The sequence below is a fragment of the Rhinopithecus bieti genome, unplaced genomic scaffold (genome assembly GCF_001698545.2).
Source record: "Rhinopithecus bieti isolate Rb0 unplaced genomic scaffold, ASM169854v2 scaffold_13262, whole genome shotgun sequence".
In the NCBI taxonomy this organism is placed as follows: Eukaryota; Metazoa; Chordata; class Mammalia; order Primates; family Cercopithecidae; genus Rhinopithecus; species Rhinopithecus bieti.
The window spans coordinates 4,252,272-4,263,857 of NW_016808004.1; the positions used below are offsets into that span (position 1 = coordinate 4,252,272).

At 43.4% G+C, this 11,586-nt stretch overlaps 1 protein-coding gene across 1 annotated transcript in view; it reads right to left on the reverse strand.

Annotated features, from left to right (window-relative positions):
- HMCES (5-hydroxymethylcytosine binding, ES cell specific) overlaps nucleotides 1-11,586 on the reverse strand; it is a 32,918-nt gene that overhangs the window by 3,550 nt on the left and 17,782 nt on the right. Inside the window, exons 5-6 of the mRNA XM_017884992.1 lie at nucleotides 7,140-7,321; nucleotides 3,139-3,331 (exon numbers count right to left, since the gene is read on the reverse strand). Coding sequence (XP_017740481.1) covers nucleotides 3,139-3,331; nucleotides 7,140-7,321 — 375 coding nt within the window. The remainder of the gene's footprint in view (nucleotides 1-3,138; nucleotides 3,332-7,139; nucleotides 7,322-11,586) is intronic.

The window sequence follows — 11,586 nt, forward strand, 5'->3', positions numbered from 1 at the left end:
GTGGGTATGGAAAAAACTTTAAGAAAAATAGGGGACAGCTGTTCTAACAATCATCCTTAACACGGCATTCTAAAATGTCTATTCTTGGAACATTCCAAGTATGTCCTACTTTAAGTCCCTCCATGCCACCTAAAAACAATCGCTACTCCTAAACCCTTACCCACAAATGTCAGTGGGGACCAGCTTTTTGCTCTGGAACTTCTTTCCCCACTTTAGGCCTTCTGCTTGTTTGCCTTCCCTCCCTAAAATACACCCTCTGGATCCTTGCTGATTCTAAGAAGTTAAGGTTCATGGTAGCAATGCTCTCAAATCCTCCTGAAGGAGACTAAGGACTGGAGCTCCTCCAACTTGTAGTTCAGAAAGCAAAGATACGGAAAAGAGACACCAAAAATCACAGCTGGTTGGGGAGGGAGACACAATATGGTCAAGGGCTCCTTTGTCTTTCTCACAATCACTGTCTAGATTAGAAGTCCTCAAACTTGGTTTAACAGACTCATCAAAGAAGCTTTTTTTTTTTTTTTCCTATTTGTGGAGAACGGGGTCTCACTATATTGCCCAGGCAGGTTTGGAACTCCTGGGGTAAAACTACCCTCCCACCTCTGCCTTCTAAGTGCTGGGATTACAGGCATGAGCCACTGCACACAGCTGAAGCTTTTTTTTTTGAAATGGAGTCTAGCTCTGTCACCAAGCTAGAGTGCAGTGGCCCGATCTCAGCTCACTAAAATCTCCACCTCCCGGGTTCAAGTGATTCTCCTGCCTCAGCCTCCCAAGTAGCTGCGATTACAGGCGTGGGCCACCATGCCCAGTTAATTTTTATATTTTTAGTAGAGACTGGGTTTCACCATGTTGGCCAGAATGGTCTCCATCTCTTGACCTCGTGATCCGCCCGCCTCGGCCTCCCAAAGTGCTGGGATTACAGGTGTGAGCCACTGTGCCCAGCCTGAAGCTTCTTAATTATACAAAAGCCCAAGCCTAGCTCTAAATGTTGATTCAGGATGTCTGGATAGGGTCTAGCATTTACATTTTGAAACAGTTCTTTTCCTGGGAGCTCTGAGTCATAGCCAGGTTTGAGAATCACTGCTCTACACTACCTTGCCGTGTACAAGGAGCATGAGAGCTTTTGATGGTCCAAATTAAAGGGCTGATCATAAAAGGCCACATCCTAAAAGAAAGGGCACACTGACAGAAGACAGAAAGCTCTAAAAGGACTGTACCAGTCACAGGCCCCTACCTTTTTGACCACCAAGTTGACAGGAGCCAGACACTGAGGAGTATTGTTTCGCGAGTTGTTCACCACAGAAGAGACTGCATGGAAGGTGATGTTCTCTGTCGAGTGGATTAATTTCAGAGCTTCCTGAGTTGAGACTTCACCAAAGTCAAGCCATTTAGAAACTGCCTCCTCTCCATCTAATATGGCAGGCATCCTGGCCAGGGAAGTCAAGACAATGGTTGGGAGAAGTAGTGTGAGAATAAGGAGAGAAGGGAGAGAGACTTGAGTCAGCTGATAGCTCAGATATCACAAGGGGAGCCTGCCCTCCCTCTGCGCCTCACATGCTGATTGCTGCCATGTGTTCCCTGAGCACAGGGTGACAGGGCACCAGATTCAACACCTGGAGAGCCACGTTATAAAGTTTCATGGCAAAGACAGTGATGAGTACTATGACTGGTCTAGTGTACTCCAGTGTCCACTCTAGCAAATTGGTAAACTTTCTATGACACTCCAGCCTAGAATGCAGGGAAAATAGTTCTTGAAAACTTGTCTATCAAAAGTAATCTCAAGCGTCACCACCTCTCAAAGACTTACACTAAGAAAATTGTGAACAAAAGGAAATGATGTGTCAGAAAAGCAGAGAAGGTGTGAAACATGACTCCTGGGTACCCAGAGGATGTAAGGAAAATATACTAGGTTTAGCTTCCAGTTTTATGTCCCAAGTCAATGCAAAGTGTGGCACACACTTTATTGGGTGGTACAGTTGATTCAGATACAGACAAATGTTCATTTGTCTCCTAAACATATATATAACATATAAAATAATGTTAAACACTGTAACATAAAACAATGGTACATTTTAAAATGAATGGTGATTTAGATTAAATGAAATGTAATTTTAAAGGTTAATTACTACAAGAGAACTATATCACATGAAAGCATATTTTCACAGATATAACCTAGGACAAGGCTAAAGCAGGTAATCCTGACAGATGTCACAATGCATTCTTTTCAGGAGAACTCCAAAAAATCACTTCAGGGAGTACTCAGCTCTGGCAGAAATTATAAAGGTAGAATACAAGTATAGTCAGTTCTGCCAATGCTTATGTTTAAAATGCAAATCTGTTCCAGTGCCACTAATATATTAGAGAGTAATTGGAGCACAGTGCAAATTTTGTGTTTGCTTATGCACAGTTTCATCTGTGAGAAACATAAGGTGAACACAGAAAATGGCACCCAGCTGAACTGAGCCTTGTAGAAATACACAAAGTGCATACATCTCAAACACTGACTGCTACTTTGGCTCACTACATACTATTTCACAAAGTTGTGTTTTGCTCTTCTTTTGCCTTTCTGAACTTTTCTATATATATAAAAGACACACATTTAACATCTCAAACATGTCTAAGCTTCCTGGCTCAAAACATGGTAGGCAGTGCATGTGAATGGAAACATTTTAAATATTGAAGAGAAGCTTGAAATAGTAAAGATCCTGGAAGAAAATCAGAACATGTGATTATTTCCCGAGCAAAGGATATCAAGGAGTCCACATCAGTGATAATGCTACAAAAAAAACCCAAAATGACTATGGCTGGAACAACTTCAAGAAGTACTCTGGCCGGGGCGGTGGCTCACGCCTGTAATCCCAGCACTTTGGGAGGCCGAGGTGGGCGGATCACAAGGTCAGGAGATCGAGACCATCCTGGCTAACACGGTGAAACCCTGTCTCTACTAAAATACAAAAAATTAGCCAGGCGTGGCGGCATGCGCCTATAGTCCCAGCTACTCAGGAGGCTGAGACAGGAGAATGGTGTGAACCTGGGAGGCGGAGCTTGCAGTGACCCGAGATCGCACCACTGCACTGCAGCCTGGGCGATGGAGCAAGACTCTGTCTCAAAANAAGGACTGTACCAGTCACAGGCCCCTACCTTTTTGACCACCAAGTTGACAGGAGCCAGACACTGAGGAGTATTGTTTCGCGAGTTGTTCACCACAGAAGAGACTGCATGGAAGGTGATGTTCTCTGTCGAGTGGATTAATTTCAGAGCTTCCTGAGTTGAGACTTCACCAAAGTCAAGCCATTTAGAAACTGCCTCCTCTCCATCTAATATGGCAGGCATCCTGGCCAGGGAAGTCAAGACAATGGTTGGGAGAAGTAGTGTGAGAATAAGGAGAGAAGGGAGAGAGACTTGAGTCAGCTGATAGCTCAGATATCACAAGGGGAGCCTGCCCTCCCTCTGCGCCTCACATGCTGATTGCTGCCATGTGTTCCCTGAGCACAGGGTGACAGGGCACCAGATTCAACACCTGGAGAGCCACGTTATAAAGTTTCATGGCAAAGACAGTGATGAGTACTATGACTGGTCTAGTGTACTCCAGTGTCCACTCTAGCAAATTGGTAAACTTTCTATGACACTCCAGCCTAGAATGCAGGGAAAATAGTTCTTGAAAACTTGTCTATCAAAAGTAATCTCAAGCGTCACCACCTCTCAAAGACTTACACTAAGAAAATTGTGAACAAAAGGAAATGATGTGTCAGAAAAGCAGAGAAGGTGTGAAACATGACTCCTGGGTACCCAGAGGATGTAAGGAAAATATACTAGGTTTAGCTTCCAGTTTTATGTCCCAAGTCAATGCAAAGTGTGGCACACACTTTATTGGGTGGTACAGTTGATTCAGATACAGACAAATGTTCATTTGTCTCCTAAACATATATATAACATATAAAATAATGTTAAACACTGTAACATAAAACAATGGTACATTTTAAAATGAATGGTGATTTAGATTAAATGAAATGTAATTTTTAAAGGTTAATTACTACAAGAGAACTATATCACATGAAAGCATATTTTCACAGATATAACCTAGGACAAGGCTAAAGCAGGTAATCCTGACAGATGTCACAATGCATTCTTTTCAGGAGAACTCCAAAAAATCACTTCAGGGAGTACTCAGCTCTGGCAGAAATTATAAAGGTAGAATACAAGTATAGTCAGTTCTGCCAATGCTTATGTTTAAAATGCAAATCTGTTCCAGTGCCACTAATATATTAGAGAGTAATTGGAGCACAGTGCAAATTTTGTGTTTGCTTATGCACAGTTTCATCTGTGAGAAACATAAGGTGAACACAGAAAATGGCACCCAGCTGAACTGAGCCTTGTAGAAATACACAAAGTGCATACATCTCAAACACTGACTGCTACTTTGGCTCACTACATACTATTTCACAAAGTTGTGTTTTGCTCTTCTTTTGCCTTTCTGAACTTTTCTATATATATAAAAAGACACACATTTAACATCTCAAACATGTCTAAGCTTCCTGGCTCAAAACATGGTAGGCAGTGCATGTGAATGGAAACATTTTAAATATTGAAGAGAAGCTTGAAATAGTAAAGATCCTGGAAGAAAAATCAGAACATGTGATTATTTCCCGAGCAAAGGATATCAAGGAGTCCACATCAGTGATAATGCTACAAAAAAAACCCAAAATGACTATGGCTGGAACAACTTCAAGAAGTACTCTGGCCGGGGGCGGTGGCTCACGCCTGTAATCCCAGCACTTTGGGAGGCCGAGGTGGGCGGATCACAAGGTCAGGAGATCGAGACCATCCTGGCTAACACGGTGAAACCCTGTCTCTACTAAAAATACAAAAAATTAGCCAGGCGTGGCGGCATGCGCCTATAGTCCCAGCTACTCAGGAGGCTGAGACAGGAGAATGGTGTGAACCTGGGAGGCGGAGCTTGCAGTGACCCGAGATCGCACCACTGCACTGCAGCCTGGGCGATGGAGCAAGACTCTGTCTCAAAAAAAAAAAAAAAAAAGAAGTACTCTGAAGTCAACACTAACCAGGCCTAAAAGAGTAGAAGCAATGGAGAGATTATTTAGCATACGGACTGAGTGCCAAAAAAAAAAAAAAAAAAAAAATTGGACCCTTTCTCACAAAGAGAAAGCACTTGGCTGGGCGCCGTGGCTCACGCCTGTAATCCCAGCACTTTGGAAGGCCGAGGCAGGCAGATCACCTGACGTCGGGAGTTCGAGACCAGCCTGACCAACATGGAGAAACCCCGTCTCTACTAAAAAAAAAAAACAAAATTAGCCAGGCATGGTGGCACATGGCTGTAATCCCAGCTACTGGGAGGTTGAGGGAGGAGAATCACTTGAACCTGGGAGGCGGAGGTTGCAGTGAGCTGAGACTGCACCATTGTGCTCTAGCCTGGGTGACAAGAGCAGAACTCTGTCTCAAGGAAAAAAAAAGAAAGAGAAAGCACTTATTTATATATAAACAAGCATCTATATTTGACCTCTGCTCAGTGACTGAAAAAATAAATATAAAAATAAGCACCTAATTAGCCAGGCATGGTGGTGCATGCCTGTAATCCCAGTTACTCAGGAGGCTGAGGCAGGAGAATCATTGCCTGAACTCGGGAGGTGGAGGTCGCATGAGCAGAGATCACGCTATTGCACTCCAGCCTGGGCGACAAGAGCGACACTTCATCTCAAAAAAAAAAAAAAAAAAAAAAAAAAGCACCTATAAGGTTCATACAAAAAATATATAAATAAAACCTTAAATACCCCAAAGGGCTCCTTTTAGTGCTAGTGGTGGTTAGTTCACTGGTTTCGAACATGGCGACAATTTTCAAAGCTTTCTGCTATTGGGAGAAGCCACAAGTACAGATGAAAATGCTGCTAAAGAATTTCTAGGGCCGGGCGCGGTGGCTCAAGCCTGTAATCCCAGCACTTTAGGAGGCCGAGACGGGCGGATCACGAGGTCAGGAGATCGAGACCATCCTGGCTAACACCGTGAAACCCCGTCTCTACTAAAAAATACAAAAAACTAGCCGGGCGAGGTGGTGGGCGCCTGTAGTCCCAGCTACTCGGGAGGCTGAGGCAGGAGAATGGCGTGAACCCGGGAGGCGGAGCTTGCAGTGAGCTGAGATCCGGCCACTGCACTCCAGCCTGGGTGACAGAGCGAGACTCCGTCTCAAAAAAAAAAAAAAAAAAAGAATTTCTAGCAGTGATACAGAAGTTAATTGGAGGAGAAGGCTATACATTGAATCAAATATTCAATTTTGATTAAACAGTATCTATTACAAATGCATGCCTCAAAGGAAATACGTTCAAAGGAGAAAAAATGTGCCCCAGGATTTAAGATTGCAAAAGATAAAAAATTTTACATAACCTTCCTTCCACAACTTCACAATAACTCATGACATGCATTTCTTCCAACACCCACTTCCACAAGCAAACTTCAGGTCTTGCCAAGGTAAAGTGCCATATTTATTGTAGTATTTATTTATGTATTTATTTACTTATTTTTTGAAATGGAATCTCATTCTGTCGCCCAGGCTGGGGTCCAGTGGAACGATCTCAGCTCACTGCAAGCTCCACCTCCCAGGTTCACACCATCCTCTCGCCTCAGTCTCCCAAGTAGCTGGGGCTACAGGCACCCGCCACCACGCCCAGCTAATTTAGTTTTTGTATTTTTAGTAGAGATGGGGTTTCACCGTGTTAGCCAGGATGGTCTCGATCTCCTGACCTCGTGATCCACCCACCTCAGCCTCCCAAAGTGCTGGGATTACAGGCGTGAGCCACCGTGGCCCGCCTGTAGTATTTATTTATTTCTTAACCACCTAACATGAATAAAGCAGTGCTACTGTTTTATTAGGTTTCCATTATTTTTAATGTGTCACTGACAACATTTTAAGTGTTGTCTCAACCCCATTTTCTCCTTAAGTTATGTGGTTTTTATTTTATCCTTTTACATAGCACAGTGATTTTTAGGAATGTATGTCATGTTAAAGTCAAACTGATTGTAACTTTACCTTATAAAACGACTTGGTTTCCTACTCTCTAAAGCTACCTAAAAGCAGAGGACAAACTCTCCTTTGGATCCTTTTGGATCCAGGGGTAAGAAGTATGACTTGCCTGTGGTGGATGTCACTCAAGCCTTTGCAAGAATCCACTGTGATGATGGTATAGGAATACAGGACATCTCCTCCCTCTGGGGGCTCCCAGCAGTCAAAGATCCCAGCCATTGTCAGCAGCCTCCAGTTGTCCCAGACTTTCTCCCAGTTCTCAGGACTATCTGCAGCACCAGTGCTACCTGACTGGAAGCAAAATATATGGGCAGATTAGATGCACTCAGTAGACTTCTTCTACATGCAGGGTGGGTACTACTTCAGACTCGAGAGCATGGAAATCATTTTAAAAGTAATTCAGCCCATGTCTTACTAACCCCTCTGTCACCAAAGGAAAGAAGGTTGGTGGCAAATGCCAACTGAAGCTATAGATTCATGGCACTTTAATACTTTCGGAATTTAACACCTTCACTGGACATTTAGGCCTTCCGTGAACTGACCCATCATTCTAGCTATAACTCACATTGTTAATTTGAACCCAAACCAGCTGTTGGTAAATGAAGCTCTCATGAAATTTCATGCTCCTGTGTCTTGCTGAAGCAATCTTCCTCTGCCCAAAATGTCCTTCCCACCCTTTCTTAATTGAATTGAATTTCATGCCAATTCTTACTTGCCGTTCAAAACTCAATTCAAGGCCTAAAATGTAGAAAGCTGGAAAGAACATCACTTCTATTCTAACAATAAGAAAAAAGCTGGATAATATGCAAAATAATAACTTTTCTTAAACTCATCAGAGGTGAGGTCGATCAATTTCCCTGTAATTTAAGAAAAGACAGGGTCCTCCAAGGGGCAATGGGACACAAGTACTGGCTTATTGGCAGCAACAGGAGGAAGACACAAGCCTTCATACAAGCAGGTAAGAATTCAGATAATGTTATTATCACATGTCTACAAGCAGCGTATGGGCTGGCAGGATAGTACAGAATCCCTGGGAGCTGCAAACCTCAGAGGAGTCTGCACCAGCTCACAGGCTCTTCTTCTTGGACTTTGCCAGTGCTCAAAACAGACTGGGGACAGGGCAGGAGCCTGGAGGAAGCCATCCTCACTGTTGTATACTTTAAAATCAAGCTCCCTTGCCTCACCTAATCACTTTTCCCCTAAGGAGCAAAAGTCTTAAGCTGCCAGGGAAAGGGTAATAATCCCTTTCATGTCTAGCATATAGGTAAAGACCCACGGAGGCTGGGGAAGGAGAGAAAGAAAAAGCCCCCTACGCCCTGGGGAAGACTAAGTCATAGAGCCAGGTCTGCCTAAGACAGACTGAACGGAGAACTGCCTCCACCTCTGTTTAGATGACAAACATTAAGTGACAAGCAGAAGCAGTCTACTTCTGGAAGAGGGAAAAGGGCACAAGAAAGACCCTGTCTAAGGCACAGGATCACAGGAAAATGCAACAACGGAAGAGAGCAGGGCTGCTGAGAAACCCTCTGGAAAGTCAATCCTTACCCTAAACAATGGGTAACACCAGAGCCCTTGAAAGCCTGTGATCAAACAAAAGCACTGTAGTGACAACAAAGCCCAAATCCAGTTCAATTCCTGACAAGACTGACTTAACCTCATATATTAATGGTCTAATAGAAGAACTTCCAGACATATTATTAATCTCAGTCTCTGTCCTACATATCATCTCTGGCAACAATAAAAAAATTACAAGACAGGCCGGGCGCGGTGGCTCAAGCCTGTAATCCCAGCACTTTGGGAGGCCGAGACGGGTGGATCACGAGGTCAGGAGATCGAGACCATCTTGGCTAACACGGTGAAATCCCGTCTCTACTGAAAAAATACAAAAAAAACTAGCCGGGCGATGTGGCGGGCGCCTGTAGTCCCAGTTACTCGGGAGGCTGAGGCAGGAGAATGGTGTAAACCCGGGAGGCGGAGCTTGCAGTGAGCTGAGATTCGGCCACTGCACTCCAGCCCGGGCTACAGAGCGAGACTCCGTCTCAAAAAAAAAAAAAAAAAAAAAAATTACAAGACACACAAAAAAAGCGAAAGCAATCAACTACCAAGAGATACACAAACTAATAGAACCAGATTCAAAAGGTTACATTTCCCAGATGCTGAAATTATCAGAGAACTTGAAGTAAAATTAATGTCAAAGACTCTTGTGGAAAAGGTGGACAACATACATGAACAGATAAGGAATTTTAGCAGAGAGATAGTAACTATAAGAAAGACTCAGTGAACTGGCTGGGCGCGGTGGCTCACGCCTCTAATCCCAGCACTTTGGGAGGCCGAGGCGGGCGGATCACAAGGTCAGGAGATCGAGACCACGGTGAAACCCCGTCTCTACTAAAATACAAAAAAAATTAGCCGGGCGCAGTGGCGGGCGCCTGTAGTCCCAGCTACTCAGGAGGCTGAGGCAGGAGAATGGCGTGAACCCGGGAGGCGGAGCTTGCAGTGAGCCGAGATCGCGCCACTGCCCTCCAGCCAGGGGACAGAGCGAGACTCCGTCTCAAAAAAAAAAAAAAAAAAAAAAAAAAAAAAAACTCAGTGAACTTAAAGATAGGTCAATAATGGTAGGTCAATAATGGCCAGGCACAGTGGCTCATGCCTGTAATCCCAGGACTCTGGGAGGTCAGGCATTCAAGACCCGCCTGGCCAACATGATGAAACCTCGTTTCTACTAAAAATAAAAAAAAATAAAAAAAAAAAAAAAATTAGCCAGGCATGGTGGTGCGTGCCTATAATCCCAGCTACTTGGGAGGCTGAGGCAGAATTGTTTGAACCTGGGAAGCAGGGGTTGCAGTGAGCCAACATTCACCACTGTACTCCAGCTTGGGTGACACAGCGAGACTTCATCTCAAAAAAAACAAAAAGCAAAAAAAAGAAAAGTATCCAAACTGAAACAGAGAAAAAAAGAAAGAAAAACGGAGAGAATATCCAAGAACGATGGGACAATTAAATCATCTAACACATGTCATTAGAATCCCAGAAAGAGAAAATGGGGCAGAAGAAATATTTGAAGAAGAAAAAGCCAATAAATTTCCATAAATTATGAAAGATATCAAACTGCAGATCCAAGCAGCAAAGAGAATACACACAATGCATTCCAACACAAAACACATACACACAATGTATTCAAACAGCTGCCCTAAGAGAAAATCTTAAAGGCAGGGGTGGAGGGAGGTGGAGGGGAAGGCAGTGAGAGAAGCACACATTTATGCATTACATACAAAAGAGAAAAGACAGTTATATACTAGACTTCTCAAAAGAAACTATGAGAGCCAGAGACAATGAAGTGTATTTTTTTGAAGGACTGAAAGAAAACGAAACACCACTAACCCAGAATCTTATACACAGTGAAAAATACCTCTCAAAAACAAAGACAGTGGTTGCCAGGGGTTAAAGACAGGGAGGTATGGAAAGTGACTACTAATGGGTATGGTTTTATTTGGGGTTGATAACAGTATTGTGGAATTAGTGATGATGGCTGCAAAACATTTTGTGGGTTTTTTTTTTTTTGACAGGGTCTCACTCTGTCACCCAGGATGGAGTGTAGTGGTGTGATCTCTGCTCACTGCAACTTCGACCTCCTAAGCTCATGTGATCTTCCCACCTCAGTCTCCCAAGTAGCTGGGACCACAGGCATGAGCCACCATGCATGGCTAATTTTACAGGTGTGACCCACTGTGCCTGGCCAAGGTTTTGAATATACTAAAAACCACTGTACATTTTTAAAGGGTGAATTTTATTATATGTGAATTATATCTCAATAAAAGCATCATGATGATTTTTTAAAATAGATACTTTTTCAGACAAAAAAAAAAAAAATCAGAATTCATTACCAGCAGACCCACACCACAAGAAAACTTAAAGTCCTTCAGGCAGAAGGACTGTAATACCAGAGAGAAAACTGGATCTATACAAATAAGTGAAGATCCATGAAAATGGCTAAAATGAAGGTACATGTACAAAGACTTTTATTTTTTACCACTCTAAAACATAACTGACCATCTACAGTAAAATAATAGCAATGTATTGTAAGTTTATAGCATGTGTAAAAATAAAATGCATAACAGTAGCCCAAAAGACAGGAGGAACTGGGAGAATACTGTTGTAAGGTCTTTTCAATAGTAGTGTAGTGTATAAAGACAGAATGTTATTAACTTAAAATGTATACTGTAAGCTGTAGGGCAACTACTAAAACATTTTAAGAGGAAAAATAGGCCGGGCGCGGTGGCTCAAGCCTGTAATCCCAGCACTTTGGGAGGCCGAGACGGGCGGATCACGAGGTCAGGAGATCGAGACCAACCTGGCTAACACGGTGAAACTCCGTCTCTACTAAAAAATACAAAAAAGCTAGCCGGGCGAGGTGCCGGGCGCCTGTAGTCCCAGCTACTCGGGAGGCTGAGGCAGGAGAATGGCGTAAACCTGGGAGACGGAGCTTGCAGTGGGCTGAGATCCGGCCACTGCACTCCAGCCTGGGCTACAGAGCGAGACTCTGTCTCAAAAAAAAA